At 41.9% G+C, this 17,525-nt stretch overlaps 9 protein-coding genes across 11 annotated transcripts; 3 read left to right on the top strand and 6 right to left on the bottom strand.

The window, feature by feature from the left end:
- Window positions 1-108: 108 nt before the first annotated feature.
- Window positions 109-5,913, top strand: corn (cornetto). Its single transcript, XM_011310582.1, has 3 exons — window positions 109-373; window positions 2,817-5,477; window positions 5,593-5,913. Exons 1-3 carry the CDS (start codon window positions 278-280, stop codon window positions 5,614-5,616), a joined length of 2,781 nt encoding a protein of 926 aa, XP_011308884.1. The 5' UTR covers window positions 109-277; the 3' UTR covers window positions 5,617-5,913.
- Window positions 1,273-2,095, bottom strand: pirk (poor Imd response upon knock-in). The gene has a single exon (XM_011310581.1). It carries the CDS (start codon window positions 1,677-1,679, stop codon window positions 1,308-1,310), a length of 372 nt encoding a protein of 123 aa, XP_011308883.1. The 5' UTR covers window positions 1,680-2,095; the 3' UTR covers window positions 1,273-1,307.
- A 181-nt stretch (window positions 5,914-6,094) lies between the features above and the next one.
- Window positions 6,095-6,742, bottom strand: LOC105269952 (uncharacterized). Its single transcript, XM_011310583.1, has 2 exons — window positions 6,264-6,742; window positions 6,095-6,211 (listed from the first exon to the last, which is right to left on the bottom strand). Exons 1-2 carry the CDS (start codon window positions 6,689-6,691, stop codon window positions 6,151-6,153), a joined length of 489 nt encoding a protein of 162 aa, XP_011308885.1. The 5' UTR covers window positions 6,692-6,742; the 3' UTR covers window positions 6,095-6,150.
- Window positions 6,743-7,253: 511 nt separating this feature from the next.
- On the bottom strand, window positions 7,254-7,745 carry LOC105269953 (uncharacterized). The gene has a single exon (XM_011310584.1). The coding sequence runs from the start codon at window positions 7,699-7,701 to the stop codon at window positions 7,315-7,317; it is 387 nt and encodes a 128-aa protein (XP_011308886.1). The 5' UTR covers window positions 7,702-7,745; the 3' UTR covers window positions 7,254-7,314.
- Window positions 7,746-7,980: 235 nt separating this feature from the next.
- LOC105269955 (uncharacterized) lies at window positions 7,981-8,914 on the bottom strand. The gene is made up of 3 exons (XM_011310587.1): window positions 8,655-8,914; window positions 8,158-8,579; window positions 7,981-8,098 (listed from the first exon to the last, which is right to left on the bottom strand). Exons 1-3 carry the CDS (start codon window positions 8,811-8,813, stop codon window positions 8,047-8,049), a joined length of 633 nt encoding a protein of 210 aa, XP_011308889.1. The 5' UTR covers window positions 8,814-8,914; the 3' UTR covers window positions 7,981-8,046.
- A 471-nt stretch (window positions 8,915-9,385) lies between these two features.
- pkaap (A-kinase anchoring protein pkaap) lies at window positions 9,386-12,453 on the top strand. The gene is made up of 9 exons (XM_011310586.1): window positions 9,386-9,642; window positions 9,793-10,411; window positions 10,481-10,604; window positions 10,676-10,809; window positions 10,920-11,070; window positions 11,130-11,238; window positions 11,330-11,504; window positions 11,579-11,652; window positions 11,729-12,453. The coding sequence occupies exons 1-9, from the start codon at window positions 9,615-9,617 to the stop codon at window positions 11,869-11,871; spliced, it is 1,557 nt and encodes a 518-aa protein (XP_011308888.1). The 5' UTR covers window positions 9,386-9,614; the 3' UTR covers window positions 11,872-12,453.
- Window positions 12,454-12,556: 103 nt separating this feature from the next.
- On the bottom strand, window positions 12,557-13,410 carry ND-B14 (NADH dehydrogenase (ubiquinone) B14 subunit). The gene is made up of 3 exons (XM_011310592.1): window positions 13,268-13,410; window positions 12,892-13,007; window positions 12,557-12,772 (listed from the first exon to the last, which is right to left on the bottom strand). Exons 1-3 carry the CDS (start codon window positions 13,386-13,388, stop codon window positions 12,644-12,646), a joined length of 366 nt encoding a protein of 121 aa, XP_011308894.1. The 5' UTR covers window positions 13,389-13,410; the 3' UTR covers window positions 12,557-12,643.
- CcnQ (cyclin-Q) lies at window positions 13,365-15,267 on the top strand. Of its 3 annotated transcripts, none has more exons than XM_011310589.1 (6): window positions 13,365-13,475; window positions 14,004-14,137; window positions 14,215-14,312; window positions 14,450-14,668; window positions 14,756-14,988; window positions 15,071-15,267. In XM_011310589.1, exons 1-6 carry the CDS (start codon window positions 13,447-13,449, stop codon window positions 15,180-15,182), a joined length of 825 nt encoding a protein of 274 aa, XP_011308891.1. In that variant the 5' UTR covers window positions 13,365-13,446; the 3' UTR covers window positions 15,183-15,267. The 3 variants fall into 3 exon arrangements, with proteins under 3 accessions (XP_011308891.1, XP_011308892.1, XP_011308893.1); XM_011310590.1 differs by lacking the exon at window positions 13,365-13,475 and adding an exon at window positions 13,515-13,602 and having other exon boundaries at window positions 14,756-14,986; window positions 15,070-15,267; XM_011310591.1 differs by lacking the exon at window positions 13,365-13,475 and adding an exon at window positions 13,634-13,847.
- Window positions 15,268-15,283: 16 nt separating this feature from the next.
- On the bottom strand, window positions 15,284-17,278 carry LOC105269956 (uncharacterized). Its single transcript, XM_011310588.1, has 3 exons — window positions 16,934-17,278; window positions 16,183-16,468; window positions 15,284-15,813 (listed from the first exon to the last, which is right to left on the bottom strand). The coding sequence occupies exons 1-3, from the start codon at window positions 17,118-17,120 to the stop codon at window positions 15,729-15,731; spliced, it is 558 nt and encodes a 185-aa protein (XP_011308890.1). The 5' UTR covers window positions 17,121-17,278; the 3' UTR covers window positions 15,284-15,728.
- Between the last annotated feature and the right edge of the window lie 247 nt (window positions 17,279-17,525).

A 17,525-nucleotide genomic window follows, 5' to 3' on the forward strand; every position in this document is an offset into this window, starting at 1 on the left:
GGAAAACCCGGACTTAGCTCCAAAGGGCCATTCCAACGAGGGGAAGGGGACGGGATGAAACTCCCTCTACACATAAAATTCAGGAACCTATCAGAAACGTTGGAACAGGCGTCCAGGAAGCAGACAAACCGTAGTCCCACGTTAATATCACATAAATTCTCCAATTCCCCGAAATAAACTCGATAATTCGGAAATTTCCGAGTGAAAGACGAAAATTTTCAACGGTGAGTCGACATTCGAGTGAAAAAAATAGTGAATTCACCGATAAAATTAGCGAATGTTGTCGATTCTATGTGAATCGAGGTGGCAAGAGGATCCCAAGGGATCTCCAATGTCTTCCGAGGAAATTTGCCAGGATATTCACTCCAATGAGGTAATTACCATCGCAATTTCAATATTATATTGATATTTTTTTTCGCACTGCAGCTCCAGGAAGTTTATTGATTATCATTTCCCAGAATGAAATGGGATTTTTGCGTGTGAAATGGAGTTCTATTCCCGTTTGGCCATTTGCAGATGTTCACGAATTTTTTTCGGTGGTTTTGCCATTTTTTCTCCGGATTTTTAGGCTTTTTATTCTTTTTCAGATGAAATAAACAAGTGGAAAAGAAACCGGTTTTTTAAAACACCGGAAAATTCCGGAAATTGTGGGGTTTTCGGTGGTTATTATGTCGTGATTGATGGCTGTGATAATTATCTTGATGATTCGGTGACTACGGGATGAGGAAGTGGGGAATGACGGAATCAGGGAATCAGTTTTTGTCGTTTGACTTTCGGTTTTTGGGGTGTCGAAAAATTCAGGGTTTCTTCAAGTGGAATTATTTCGGAACGTAACGAATCAATTTTGGGAAATCAATGCTCATTTTGATTTCCATGAAAAAATCTTGTCTGGAGATATTTTCCATCAAGGAAGGTCTTGGAAATTCAAACGAATCACTCCCAAAATTATGAATAAAATAATTTATTTCACATAAAATTAATGAAATACAGATCTGAGATCGCAATTCCCCCCAAGAATTAAATCCAGTCTTCCTCATCCTCTGGGAATTGAGCTCCAAAAAAATGCTCCATTTCCGCGATACCCCTTCCCCACGGAATTTCGCAGACCCCCAGCTGTAATTTCCTGTCCATCTGTGTCCCATTCCCCTTTCCTCCTCCGGACAGTTAAACGTCCTCCCCAGAATGCATTCTTCACGTCCCAGAGGTTTATATTTACCCCGAGTACAACACGTCTGCAGGCCATCCGGAGGCATCCGAAGCAGCGAGACCCCACGGTTAAACCGATAAAAACTGAAAAAAAAAAATCCTCAATCTGGTGTGTAAACAGTAGTTTTGATTTTGGAGGTGGTGCAGAAGCCGATTCCCGAGGACTTCTCGACGATATCAGGTCCAGAATGCACCAGAGGATGACGTCCCACCCTTCCCCCGTCCCCGATGTATAGAATATTCCTCCTGGAGACTTGCGGTCCTAGTATTATCCTTCCACCATCTCCCCGGTACTCGATTTCTCCGCAGTTTGTGCCGGTTATCTCTAGGCGACTCCCATCCCCGATCATACGGATCTTCCCCGTGTTATCCACGATCTTCACTCGACAGCCGTCCCCCAGGACCTCCAGGGTCTCCGTGTTCGATCGGAGGAACAGCCTCAGGTTGTCTCCTCGCATTACTGCTTTGCTCATTTTCTCATCTCTAATCACTCAATTATCTCGATAATTATTGTTTCCACAAGAAAATATCATTACAACTTATTCTCCAAAATTTCCCCATCTCCAGAAAAGTTCCAACGACTTTTCCTTTACAACAATTAGTTTCCGAGATAAACGTCTCACCAACGTTCACCAATTACCTCGGAATTTCAATTAATCCTCTGAACAACGATCAATCCATTTTCAATTAACACAGACACCACCTTCTCCGCGATTAACAAATTATTTCAACAAATTGAGTCAATAATCCACTTGATCGTAATGTCATTTTTTTCTTCTCTATCAGCACTCGTTTTCGTCTTTATAAACTCTAACCACGCGCTTCCGGAGTGAATAATGATTGCGCGAGGAGAAGTTACACTGATATAAGTGCCCCACTACCTCGATTAATCGCCCTGATGTCAGCTGTCACCGGTGATTCCCCCGACTCGCAAGATTCCATGTTAATGGGAATTTTTTTTTTCACTTCACGAAGGCTTGACTATCGACAAATAAATCGCGCGTGACGTATCACTCCGGGGACTCCTGCGATGTAGGTCAATACACCGAGAAAATTATTGAGCAACTCAAAAATTGTTTTGATACTGAAAATAATTTAAATAATTTAAATAATGAACTCATGAAATAATATGTTGTTAGTGGAAAATATTTTCCAGTGTTTTCTTCGGGAACTCTGCACTCCAGACAATTCCGGAATCATATCCGTGAAAATAATTATCAGTGTTAACAATGAGAGATAAGAATTGCGGGATAATTCAATGGGAAGTCCCTCAATTCATCGCGTTGTTTTTGATTGAGCAAAATTGGATACTGAGAAATTATTCGATCAATTCCAATTCAATTGCTCGTTCGGAATTCATTTCCGGGGGTGATAGGCGGTGAGTGAACCCTTTCCCCCGGGAGTCCATAACGCCGAGACTTTGCTATTATTTCGGTGTCTGGTAGCTGGATGGCAATTGGGCCGGGGAAATTAAATTTCTGTCTTCTGGAATTAATGGGCGGATATTTTTTGGGTTTTTGAATTCCATGAGAATTTCTCGAGAAATTCCCAAGAATTTTATTAATCGTCGATTCGATAAGAACCGATGAGAATATGACGTATGATTGCAGAATGAATCATCCCCGAAGATGAACGAAGGAATTGACCTGGAGATTCCGGAGTTGTGCCTGCCGGCGTCACCGCAGTACGTGAGTCGTCAGGACTCGGGTGTCCCAGAGGATCTCTCATCGCCGTCGGCGAAGACTTCCCCGGAGAACGACGAGGATGATGACCCCAATGGCACGATGAACAGCGATTGCAACATCACGGTAATTCACGTTACGGATACCCTGGTGGAGGGTAAGGACAAGGATACTAAGGACGGAAGTGATTCCGGGGTGGAGGGTTGCGCCACGGAGATACCCAGGGTAAACGGCTACAGCAGCATTAACAACCTCGACGAGGTGTCATGCGATTCCAGTCTGGTATCGTGCAGTTCAGTTTACGAGGATCCATGCGGTACACTCCCCGACGAATTGCCCCGCACTCCAATTCCGCGACCTGGTGAGCACACGTCGGAGGGTGGAAGTGAGAGTTCATCGGTGACGGGTTCCACAGGCTCCCGACCAACACCTCGACCCTCAAAACGCCCACCGTGCACTCCAACACCCAAGAAAAAACCCACTAATCCCCCGGCGAAGACGTCCAGGTCGCGACCCACACCCCAGAGTGAACCATCTCGATTGAAATCCCGTCCTCAATCCGTTAAACCCATACCCCCAACCAAACAAACGACAAAACCCTGGTGTGGTGCTACACCGGCTCGCACCAGGAGTCGATCCCGTCCTCTCCCCGACACTCTGACTCTATCATTGGCGTCTCCACTCGCCAAGGAACTCGACAAGGATCTCTCCCAGAGGGGAATCACCCGGGGAACTGCCTCAAGCATCTCAAAATGCCGAACAACACCTGTTCCTACACCCTCGGAGGATCTCAAACGTTCCGCACCCACTCCCCGGTCGTCGAAGCTCCTCACCAGATCGATAACACTCGATAAAACGAGAAAATCCGAGCTCCAGAAAATCGAGACCAAGACAATCGAGACGTTCGGAACACTTCCCAGGAGACGACCATCAAAATTCAATATCCAGGATGACAAGAAGTCGCGAGAGCCATCGCTCTCCAGGAAGCGCTCCCTGGTGAAGCCGAAAATTGAGAGAACTGTCATTTATCACGAAGTGAGTGTTCAGACGGGACTCACCGATGTGGATATCGAGCAATTGATACAAGGAATACCCACGAGGAGTGGTCCAGAGGTACCAGACAGGATAACCTCGGATACCCAGACGGAGGTGTCCGTCGTACCGGAGGCAATGTATGAGACCCTGAGGGGACAGCTCGACGAAGCGAGAAGAGAGAAGGAGAGGCTCGAGGTGAAGCTAGCTGCCACTAAGAGAGAGCTGGGGGATGAGAGGGCCGATCACGAGTTCACCAGGATGGAGCTGGGGAAGAATTTGCAGAGGGTTCAGGCGATCCTTGGGAATACTGAGAACGAGGGAAATGATTCCCTCCTGGAGCTCGAGTCACATTTCCAGGAATCAGGCCAGGTGGTGGCAAATCAACAGGTGGAAATAGCAAATCTGCAGTCTCTCTGCAGAATGTTAAATCGCGACCTTGAGAAGAGTCTGGCAGCTCAGAAGACTCTACTACATCATCAGCAGGAGGTGGAGGCCGAGACTCTGGAGCTCCAGGAATTTCTCCACCTGGAGAAAACAGCAATGGCTGAGGCGATGAAGGAGCTGGAGGCAGAGCTCCAACAGAAAAATCTCACAATCACTGCCAAAGACGAGGAAATCCGTCGTTCAACCGAGGAGTGCAAACACCTGGTGAGAATGAGCGAGCAACGACGACAGGAGAATCTCTCCCTGGAGATGAGAATGAGTGCAATCGAGAGAAAATGCCGGGATTTGTTGCTGACACAGGGTGCAGCAGTCTCAGGTGCTGGTGTTGCATTGTCAGGATTGGGTAATCGATTGGAGGGACTTGTCGATCAACTCGTCAAGTCGTACAAAATATCGGAGAAGGATTTGGAGGACGTGGTGTACCACAATGAGGCGTATTCGAAGTCGAATAGCAGTGCTGAGTCGTCACCTGTGAGCTCTAGGTCTTTGAATCTCGTGCCATCACCCAAGAGGCATTCATTCGTGTCGGCTGTCATCGGGGCTATCAGAAATGCTGCGACACATCCGTTCGTGGGGAAGAGGTCGTGCGAGGGGGGTAAGGGATTGTTCAGGGAGCTCAGGGCTGACGAAAGCGAGGATCTTCTGGACTTTGAGACTGAGCCCTGTCTCATGATGGAAAGTGTCCTCGAGGATGTTCCTCTGCATGATGGTTATACCAGGAATATGGTTAGCAGTTGTGATTCACTCAGGAGGGGATTCAGTGTTCCTGATGGTGTACTTGAGGGTTACGAGGGTGACAGGAGTCCTGAGGAGTTCTCATCCCTCAATAGTCTCACTCAGGCTATCCTAAATCGACGAAGGGCTGAGGACGAGGAGGAGGGTGACACTGGCGATGAGGAGGAGGAGGACAGTGCTCACAGGGTTCAGGACTATGGAACAGCTGTTAATCTCGTCGATCAGGTAATCGATGTGGATAATCTTGTTACCAAATTGCTGAAGGTCTTGAGGATCATTCAGCTGGAGAATGACACCTGCATCAAAGAACTCAGGGAGGAAAAAGGAATGCTCGAGGCCAGAATTGCTGGTGAGGGCAGAGAACAGGGCAATGAGGTGAGGGAAAATTATCTGAATTAATTCAGAATTAATTTTACCAATTAAAAATTACCCCCCGAGTCCTCATGTAATTAATTGATAAAATAATGCCATAAAAAATCATCTGTTCCAGAAAAACGAAGGTATTGCATCTTGAAGATGAGGCTCAACCGATCTAGTCTACGCCAGGAATGACCCACCGGCTTCAGCTACTCCTAGACTACCCCAATTCCCATGAGACTGCATTTATCTCCCAATTACTCGCTTTTACGTTAATGAGCAGTGGATCAATGACCTAGATTACCCAAATGTATCATAATTGTAAAAACTAGGACCATAAGTTTCAAATATCTTTTGTACCATCGAACCCCCGGAATTGCGTAATTAAAAAACAGCAGGGAATGATAAACTGTATTTATTGTAATTTCAGATGAATAAATATCATTTTAATAATAAAAAGAAAAAAATACAAACGACAATTTAAAATGAATGAATACGACTTTAGCACTAAAAATATCCAAATAAATTATAACATTCCATTATTCTATTTTTCGAAGCGAATTAATTGAGTAATTAATTAATTGGCATTACAAATGATAATGATTAAATATTAATTACTTCCATTTGATTTTTTTAAACTGTCTTCAATATTTTTTCAATAAAAAAATGCGACTTCGATGGTTCAAAGTTTTTACTGTCGTCCAAGATGTCTGAGAAGAGGTGCGAGGAAGCTGATGAGCTTGAGATTTCCCCTGGAAATAAAAAATAATTACCAGGAGTTCGTGATGACCGGAGAAGACTCACCTGTGGGATATTTTCTTGACTTCCAGTGGTTTTTCTCCATCGTTGGGCTTCTCGATGGGTTTCAGGGGCTCGAGGTCGTCCTGGGGCTTCTCCAGGGGCTTCTCCAGGGGCTTCTCAGGGGCTGGAGGGACCAGAATGCTCGAGAAATTGTCTGGGATGCCACCGGCGAGGAGAAGAGCCTCGACAGGTGCCACGACGACTACTAAACCGTCCACGTGAATCCGGTAGTTCTCGGTGCCGTTTTGGCGTTGGTCGTAGCTGTCCTCTGGGCTGATGACAGGTCGAGGTGTTGTCGGGGTGTCCACGTCATCGTCTGGGGCTTCCCGGTGCTCCAGGCGGAGGGATGACACCGGGGAACTCCTGGTGAGGGTCAGGATCGAGAGGAGGAGTGAAATAATCTTGAAAACTCGCATGTTTATTTGCACCATTTGGAAGCTCCTGCTGGCTCTAGAGACAGGATCTCACTGGGGAGCACTGAACCACTCTGGCCCCAGGTGACCCAGCCATACCCCCACCAGAGTATCCCCTCTCCCCCCTCCCCTGGGTCAAGGAACTCTCGTGAACTTCAGGGGGAGGTCAATGCCTGTTACGTCACATTCTCGCGGTTTGTTTGCGCTGGAGGGGAATAATGGGATTCCAGGGAGATCGTCTCCTGGAGATGAAGGACTTTTTCCATTTTTTTATTTCAATTTTGAATATTAAATTGAACAAAAGATTCGCATTGGCAATTTTCAAGGACTGAATTCCGCAAATTCCGCGAGAAATTTAAATAATAATTTTTTATTGGAAGAACCTGTTGGAGAGGTGTCTATACCTGAGAAAACATGTCGCATTATTTATTCTACTAGAGAAAGGGAAATAAAAATAATATTTATAGTTATATAAAAATTATATTCATATATTTATTCAATATTTAAAATAAAAATACAAAATTCTTTAATTTTTAATATAAAAATCGGAAATTCATTCCAAACACGAATTTCTTTTGAATATAAAAATCATTTATAATTATAATTCAATGATTACGACTAATTAAAATTCACGATCTCCTTTAATTTTTCAATGCACCGGATTCCTCAGATCGGCAGATGCCAACAGAATCGCGGTACCTGCCAGGTCCGCAATTTTCGATGGCATCGCCGATGAGTTTGAGCTCATCTTTCTGGAACTGGTGGTGTTCCCCGATCTCCTGGAAGTGGTCCCCAGGTTGTGAGGTTTTTCCATTTTCCTGGGCCGCAGACCTGAAGTCGAGCTCGTGCTCAAGAATCCCAGGGAGATCGAAATCGATCGAGCCAGGATGAGAGCCAGAGGGTGCAACAATCAGGAGAAGATTTTCCAATTTTGCGTGAACGTTCAACTTGCCATCCTGTCGCTGATCGTATTTGACTGGTGATGAGTTCGCCAGGGCGAGGAATGCGAATACAAGCAGCAGATACATATCTCGGGATGGTCTGATCACAACTGCCGGAGTCTTGAGAGGTGCCTGGCCAAACGGAACAGAGGAATCGGGTCCACAGGGTGGGGGATGGTCAAGGTCCGATGAAGTTGGGGTCACTGATTGATAGCGATTGTATTGACGTTCGGGGTAGGGATAATTGGGAGCTTCGATCAGTTACTCGTCCTTGAGGACGTCCCCAGAATCCCCGCATCCTGGACCGCCCCAGGATTTATTATACCCATGAAAATTATCCTCTGCCCCCAGTAGAAATCACAGACGAACTATAAAATTTTATTTATTGAGCATTAATAATCACAATTCAATTATTTATCAAGCATTAAAAATTCACGTCGACCGCTGAGTCCCCAGGCGTTTCGGCAGCATCCTGAGGGCAAACCTGGGGGAAATTCACAATTGAAATAAGATGAAAATAAAAAAGAGGATTAAAACTCTTACGGGAGAAATGAAACGCGTCTTCGGGATCCTTTTTTGCATCTGCCCCTGGCGTCGGTGTAATATCCCGCCTGGCATCCACCCGGACTCCGCGATTTTGATCCTGTCCCCTGGACAGTCTCATCCAACTCATCTCCAGGAGATCCAGAAGCCTCAGGAGCCGCTGATGATGAAGGAATATCGACTGGAGCTATCAATTCTGCATCTGACTCCCCAGGAGACGGTGTAGTGGTGAAAACATTCCCTGAGGTCGGCGTAGTCACACCTGGAGGTAATTCCTCGGTGGAATTCGCCTTTGATGATGAGCTTGCAGGATTCGTCGGCCACGTGTGCCACGCAGAAGCTGTCGTCGATGATCCGGAGTTCGTCGAAGGCTTCATCGGCTTAATTGTGAAGTCAGAGTAATCGTACGAATAATTGTAATCCTGTAATTAAAAATAAATAATCCCGACAATGTCGAATTATTTATTATTTTTTATAGTAATAAATTATTTTTGTACCATATAATCTTCGAGGGCTTCGGTATCAATGAGTGCAACGACTTGGAGATCTTTCAGGTGAATCTGAACGTTTACATCTCCCGTCTGTCGTTGATCGTATGCCATTGGCTTGGCAGATGCTGTCCAGGCCAGGGTGATTAGTAAAGATGGAAAGAGCATCTCCGTTGGTAATTTTTATAATAATCTACAGAACGAACTTGACACGATGAACCGTGAGACGAGAGTGAACAGACGTTCACACTTTAACGAGTGGTAAACCGGTATTCAGCGGTGACTCCCAGTGACCGGACATTGACCGCAGGATTATTCCAGGTTTAGGGATTAACGGGATGTTTTGGATCGTCTCCAGGATCGTCCTTGGATGTTGTCCAGGGGAAGATGGCAGTCTGGGGAGGGAATTCTCGAGGAGAGTCTCTCATTTTATTGCTCTGCCCTTCGAAAGGAGTAATTAACTCGGCAATGGAGGATTTCAGATAAAAATTCCACAAGACCTTTTTTGTGGATAATATCCCTAGCTACAAAAAAGGTCCTTTGACATTTTCTCCTAGATCACTATTCTCCGTGATAAATCGAAAATAAAAAAACCCCGACTTTCAAAAAACGTCAATCACCGATATAATTATTTTTCCATCAATTATTAATTAATTTCTCTCCATAATCGGGCAAAATTAAATTTCAAAATTTCCGCTGATCCTCGGGTCTCTCCGGGAACTTCCGTCTCGCAGCCCATTGACATTTACGATAAATAAATAAGATCACATGAACGAAAAATCGACAACAATGAACTGACCTGAAAATTCCACCGGTTTTCGACGATTTTTTCCTGGATCATCGGATGACGATTTTTACAAAGTGATCGAGGAAACAAGTGGATGATTTCTGGATAAGAGAAACGTGACGTCGCGTTGGGAACCTTCATGTTTACATAGGATTTGTTTACGATGATTCCAGCAGTGAATAATGATGCTACAATTTTTTAAAAAGTCAGGTAAGCCCTCGAGGAATTTCCCTCGAACAATTGCGAGTGATGATTGATAACGCGATTGATCACTAGATAATCCTGTGATGCTGGATGTGTTTGAGGTTAATCTCGAGGGACTGATTATTTATGTCGGAAAGTGAATTCGATGGGTTTCAGGATCAAAAGAGAAGTCTCGATCATCCCCCAGCTCTCCAGCGACCTCGCCGAATCTCGAGAGGCCCCCAGGAGGTGATGGGAGAGTCTCGAAAGTTCAGGCCGTCTGCTGTCACAGTCTCGAAGAGGAGGAGGATGACGAGGAGGAGTCGGTATCGAGCCTCAAACTCGAGATCTGCACGTCGAGACTCTCCAAGAGTCTCCCCGAGATCCTCAACGACAAGGATGCACTGGGTTACTTCCTCCAGTTCATGGAGAGCAGAAACAGACTGGCTGTCATCAAGTGTTGGATGGAGGTCGAGTGCTTTCGGGGGACAGATGATAATCTCCATGGGTACCATCCCAATAATCCGGGAGAGAGTGTAAATAAAAATGATGTTGAGGTACCAAAGAATAGGTTTAGAGCCTGGAGGAGCATTGACGAGGAGTCTGGGGGCTCTGGGGTAGTCCAGGATGCTCTCAGGGTCTACAATAGATATATTGTTAAGGATACCCTGAAGGTTAATCTCGATTTGGCGCTCAGGAGTCAGATGGAGGAAGCTGTCGCGAATTCTGATCATCAGGGGCTTATTAATGGACTACTCCAGGTCCAGGAGAGGATTTTCCGCGTTCTCAAAGACGAGTTAGAACCAGTTAATCATCAATCGAGAGATCCAGGACTGATCTAATCGACACTTATCATTTTTTTCAGATTCATTGAGGACTTTTTGAGGAGTGAATTCCACTGCAAACATCAGATCGACGTGTTGACAAGTGGAGACGTCAAACTCGCGGACATTCTGTTTAATGAAACAGCTTTCTTCTACTTCATGGAGGTATCCAGAGCATCAACGACCCTTTCTTCCATAGAATTCCCCCATTTAATCAATCTCCCATTTAATTCCAGTTTATGGAGCTGGAGAATAAACGAGAATTGCTCGATTTCTGGATGTCAGCCGTCAGCTACAAGCAGAACTTGATGGAAAAAGGGTGCGATGACCCTCTGGAGGCTCAGAGTGACGCCCTCATCATCTACGAGAAGTAATTTAATTTTCTATCGCTGGGCATTCTACAGGCTTTTTAAAATTTTTTACACCGAGATTTCCATTGAAAAAATTCACTTCACAATCACTCAATGTCAAAATCCGCAGGTATTTTAGTCTCCAGGCGACGATGCCCCTGGGTTTCACCGACAAAATAAGATTCCAGGTCGAGCAGAATATCTGTACGGAGCGTGGAGACGGCCCCCAGGCTGACTGCTTCGAAAAACCCTGTTTCATTGTATATAATTTTCTCAACAAGGTGAATACACCAATCTATATTTTTACCCACAATGCTAACAGTTCTTATCACTCGTTTAGCATTATCTACCCGCGTTCTTATCTTCTCAACTCTACTACAAATACCTCTCCGAGTTAATCAGCACAATTCAGAGCAGTGCGTGTGCACATCCACGAGTCAAACGGGCAGGTAAATAATTTCACGCCGATCACGTGATTTAATATTTTTTTTTAGCCATTAGAGTAGTTTTTAGGAAGTTGTTATCATTAAATTGTCTCAGGGTCAGATTGCAGCAGTGAAATCAGCACTCTCAGCATTGGAACACACGACACATCGACGAATTCACATTCTGATGATATTAATATCTCGAACAAGAAGAAGATGAATGGGAGCATGAGCATTGATGCTAGACAGCTGTACGATCCTGACTCCTTGTGGAGGCGTACAAAGTGCAGGTGGAATCTCTTTAATTACAATAAATCTGAATATATTATAAATAATTCTAATGATCTTCTTTCGTTTTTGATAGTTTGAGCGTTGGGTATGTCGATAATTTGGGGAGATTCGTCACGGAAATTGATCCTGATCCCCAGAGAAAATACGGTACGTCGTTTATTGATGAGAAAATTACAATTGTCGGTAATTAATTTTATTAGGTAATGATTTCGAGTTTGTTCAGAGTCGAGATTGTCGAGAGCTGTGAAAAGATTCATTCATCTGGAGCAGGATAAGGCAAAAGAGGAACTCGCGTGGAAAATCGCTGAGATGATTGTCCGGGAGATCACGTCACTGACTCTCGGAGTCCAGGAGTTGCGTTCCTAGTTGATAATTAATTATTCCTCATCCCTACGTCCGCCTGTCTCATGCGATTATCGTGCCAAAATCACGAATGCCGTTGACTAAAGTCGACGAGAGTATTTTTTTAATTGCTTACATTGTTCAATTGGAATTTTATCCTCAGTAGGAGCCTTTCCCGGTGATTTTAGTGATAAATTGAAGAGAATTTTTATAAGATATATTTTTCCTACTTATGTGAGATTATTGTGTAGTATCTTAACGATTAAGTGTTGGTTTGTATAATTTACCTCTCGTGGTGCTGAATTGCTGTGCACTAACAACGAAAAAACTTCTTCCAATTTGAAAACTCGTCTGGCCATGACAGTGTTCTCTTCGATTTTTTTTTATTTCGCATTGTCAATTTTTTCCTGTGGATAATGCACTAGTGGTTCATGACTGTACATAATAAACCCGCATAATCTTTATTCATAAATGAGAAAATAAAGGATAATTTTTCATAACGAAAAGGAAATTCAATTCCCAATTGATTTTCCAGTGGTCAATAAAATATTTGAGACATCTCTCATTGACAAGCCAAAAAAAATCGATTTTTCCAAATTTCCGAACCCATGGAACTCCTCCAGGAACTCATGGCACATTGGATTGTTTTTTTTTTTTGTCACCTTTTGTGGGGAGAGAATTCTCCAGATAATTGAGAAAAACGTGGGAATTCTGTGTTATATGTACATTTTATTGGATTTTACTCTGGTTTCTTCGCAAGAATTGAATAACTATGATTTTTTGGAGGGGAAATATATTAATCCTGGCCTGCAAGGAATTTCGACATGAAGTCCGTGGGTTTTTTCTCTACCGTGTCTTTGAACGCGTACATAAATGTCCCAGCGTTTTTCCATTTCTGTGCGACTTCTTGAAGATCCATTTGCCCCTGAATCAAACCAATTCCTCCATAAATTAATGAAAATGAATAAATACAAGATTAATTATTCTTTCAATAATGATTTCAAATGTAATGTTAAAATATTGAGTGGATAAATAAATTGAGACCTTGATGACTAGCATATCAACAATTCGAATATCCTTCACATCCTTGTGCTTGCAAAATTCATCTCGCAGTTTCTGTCTCAAATCTTTTTCTGTCTTGGGAATATCATACTCCAGATCTAAAACAACAAACGTTTACATAACAAATGGATTAAACAAAAAGAATACAAACCCCAAAGCCCCGTAGATCAGTGAAATAAAATTATTTAAAATGCCCAGGACCCAGATGAATGAATAATTAATTATTACAAACAATAACAAGAGACCATGAAAAAGATTTTGTCATTGGAAAAAATCATTAAAGGTTAGACCCACTGGTGAATATTTTTCCTAAAATCTGGAATTATAAATGAGATATTATTATAAACAATGTACTCACTTATGTAGGGAATTTGCCTGTACCATGCCCTGTATAAATTAATAACTCTCCTGTGAGCCTCTTTGTTATTAACAGACAAAAGTGGTCGAACTTGACGAACAACTTTAGAAGGGATCGCCATTTTTGTTGATAAAGTAGTGAACTTTTTCAATAAAACTTCCAGAGATCGATTTGTTTATATGCGCGAGAGGCCTAGACACCGAAGAAAGTAAATAATAATTAATTACCGTGTGTATTGATTGAACTGGTTAATTTTTCTTTTATTAAGTTTGAGCAAGTCTCATTTGTTTAATTAACATGAATCCTTCAGAGCCACGTAACACTGAAACTCTGAGGTAAATAGACTCCCAAAAACATAACCTGAGGATAATAAAACCCCCGTTGGAATTTCTGAAGACATTTTCATACCCTGGAGTCGATTTTCATTTAATTATTCACCTTGGGCACTAATTATTTCTTCTAGCCTTTTCAATTTCATAAATTAATTGTTCTATTGATAATTTCTTGTATGAACTTGATGGAATTCTTCAAGTGTTTTCCTCGATTATTCGAAATTTAATTCTTGGGGGTGATATGTTAGGTAATCCTGAAAAATCCAGTATTTATTATCATAATTCTGTTGTAAAATCCTTCTCAGGACATGTCCAGGATTGAACGACGTAGTTTAAGTAATTAATTGAATCGAGTTTATTATCGCCTTTTGTTCAGTTTAATTACAATCGATGATATTTATTAGTTCAAAAATGATGGATGTTATTGATGTACTGGCAATGCAAAGAGAGAAGAGGAGTTCTCTGCAAAAAAGTATAACGATGGATTACACGAGTTCAAATGACAGTTTCACAGTCGCTCGATTTATTTTCGAATGTGGTGAGGCCCTCAGACTATTCTTTCATTTCATTAAACGCATTATTTCATCTCATAATTTAATTTATTATAATTATTAGGAATGAAATTGGAGGCACATCCCCTGACAGTTGCCACAGCTGCAACATTGTATCACAGATTCATCAGAGAATCAACAGCAAAAGCCTACGATCACTACGTACGGAATTAAATTGAATTATTGAATTAATAAATTAATTAATCAATTCGTCGTTTTGCCCAGAGATTTTTCCTGAATCATTCAGAATTTTTAATGTGTTCTTGCCTGATAATTACTATTAATCGATTTGATAACAGCTGATAGCAGCCACATGCCTGTACTTGGCAGCAAAAATAAAGGACGACCTCCTGAAGATCAGGGACGTAATGAATGTGGCATCAAATACTCTCCATCGAGGCTCCCAGCCCCTGGAACTTGGGGATCAGTACTGGAGCATCAGAGATGCTATTGTTCAAGCAGAATTACTCGTCATGAGAATGCTGAAATTCCACGTCAATCCTGTCCACCCGCATAAGGTGAATTATTTTTTTTATATTTATCATGTGAAATTAATTAATGGTCTGACATTGTACTATTTTTTTTTAATCGAACTTTGATTGCAGTATTTGCTCCACTATTTGAGATCTCTTCAGGCTTGGTTCGGTGAGGACGAGTGGTCCAAGTACCCAGTGGCCAAGACCAGTATGGCATTGCTCCAGGATTTCCACCACGTCCCAGCAATTCTCGATTACCCACCCAACCTCATCGCCATCGCCTGTATTAATTTAACTCTTCAAATTTATGGGGTCGTCGTGCCACTCATGGACGAGTGCGATCAATTACCCTGGTTTAATGTCAGTTTATTAATTAATCGAATCGTCGGCATCAATTAATTTTTTTATTCTCAAAACTTTTCATTTTTTTTTATTTCTGACAGGTTTTTTGCAAGGATCTCACCAGGGAGAAGCTGTGGGAAATAATGGAGAAGATCATGAGCTCCTACGATCAGGAACCCGAGACCCGCGATGCCCTCTGAATCTTTTTGAATAATTTTCTATAAATTGCAAACAAGAGAAAATGCCTGAAACACAATTTTTACACATTAAATAAAAAAGCATGCGCCACTTCTCTTCAACCATTTTTTATTCAATGTAGAAATATCCCAAAATATTGAACTTCATTACCATTAAGTAGATATCTTCTCCTGTAATTAATTAATAATTACATTCCACGAAGAATTGACACAAAAGACACAATAATTAATAACATTGATGAATCCTCTCCTGAGTATGAACAGATAATCAGTCGATGGACCTTTGAACTCTCGACAGACAGAATAAATAGATAAATATATTTAGATCTGCGATGAACTAATACTTTCAATTCAATAATAAATAAATACTGGCAAACGTGTATATCCCAAAGCCCGAGGTTGACCCCCCCTCCACCCCACGAGGATATTGACTATTTAAATCATTAAACATGATATATCCCATTAATAAATTAATCAGATATCCCTCCGTTGAAAAAAAAAATATATCTCTCGATTATTCAGATGCCAAATTGCTGGTCGGTTGAATTCCCATTGATCATTCATTAGAAGCACATGTAGATGAAGATCAGAAGCCCATTGATAACGCCTATCAGGTAATTCATCTGAATTCGGGGGTCGTCCTGAAACCTGAAATAAAAATTGACGATAATCGACTGAAAATTGAAGATTAATGATTAAAAAAAACGCGATTACCTCCGCAAGGAGCCGTCTTACGGAAAAATAATAGAGAAATTTTGTGTAGATCTGAATATCCTCCACAAAATATTTCTCTGATTTTTTTTGATAGGACGAGCGTATCTCGAGATAATCACGGTATGAGAGACTTGCAGAATAAATATTGAGGTTTCGTTTATCGACGTCAGTTTTTTTTTCAATTAATTACAGGGATTAGTAATTAATACACATGCAATCCATGCATTAAAAATAATTTTGAGAACTCTCCAATATATTTCCAAATGCCCAGGAATAACAAATCCATTGAAGAAAGTCACTTACTTTCTCTTGCCAGGACTAAAGGGCGACGGTGGATTGACACCAGGTATCCTGCTGTCCTTGTAAACAATAAACCAAGTGAAACCCATTAATGAGATTCCACTGACAGCTGCTTTGACAAGCCATCCAAATTTTCCTATTAATTCACCGAGACTCTCGAAAAAACCATCTTTATTCTCTCTCATGTGATTTCCCAAGTCCTCACCCCTATCAAAGCCTGGGACAAGCCCCAGGAGGTACTGACTAGGGTTTTTAACAAGGACGTACGTTTTCGTAGGCAAGAGAAACCCTGGGGACAGAAATTCGCCTGTGAAAATAATTTTTCACAAACTCCTACAATTGTTACTCCCCTCCCTCGAGAATAAAACGCTAAATATCATGGAATAGGATCCGATTGGATTGAGTGACGCCTCATTTTGAAGCCCATGAAAAACCCTTGATAATGAAAAAAAAAAAATGAAATTCCCTCAACGCGGATGAAAAAAAAACCGCGGATTCCCCCACCTCCTGCATAAACAAAAATAAACAGGGGATTTCATTCTCGATTTCTCCCATGAAAATTATTTCCAGAACCCAGAGAAAACCTCTGGCCCCAGCCCCAGACCCCAGGAAATCTAAATAAAACCACTCAAGCCCCCAAAACCAAAAAACGAAAGAAAAACAAACACAAAAATCTGTCTAGTCATCAAAATGTCAGCATAAACTAAAAAATCACGAATAATCACATATAATTATAAAAAAATAATGCTCTCACCATACATGACAACAAGTTTGACAGCAACAATCGTCAAGGACAGACCGAGGAGAAATAAACTGAAGGTCCACTCATTGATATTGATTTTTCTCCAAAAATCTCGAATAAAACTCGTCTCAATTTTCTCATTTCTCTCCCCAAAATTCCTTCCATTTCTGTACGCTACCTTGTCCTTCACCCCGAACATATCCACTGATTAATCACGATGAATTATCGATGTAGAGATTATTATTCGGGGATCACTTCTTGTTTACACCTATCCAATCATTCTGAGTCATTATGATCAGTCCTATCTGTCTGATGTCATTCGGGTTATGATCGTTTGATTTTGGCATCTAAAAATAAGGTATCGTAGTTGTCGTTGGTTGGGGATTGCCTTGATGTCATTAGAGAGACCAAAAAGGATTTACTGAAGTAGAAGCTCAGTTCTGGGGGTTTTAGTGACCCCAGCGGCATCAATGGTCTTTGTTTTTTATTTGTTTAATTGAAATTTAGTCGACTGTAGAACGAGGGGACGGGGGAAGCCACATTTTGTGGAATTTCAAAAGAAAAAAATTATCAATATGTTGAAGATATACTACTAATTAAATTA

The sequence above is a fragment of the Fopius arisanus genome, unplaced genomic scaffold (genome assembly GCF_000806365.1).
Source record: "Fopius arisanus strain USDA-PBARC FA_bdor unplaced genomic scaffold, ASM80636v1 scaffold00077, whole genome shotgun sequence".
Classification (NCBI taxonomy): Eukaryota; Metazoa; Arthropoda; class Insecta; order Hymenoptera; family Braconidae; genus Fopius; species Fopius arisanus.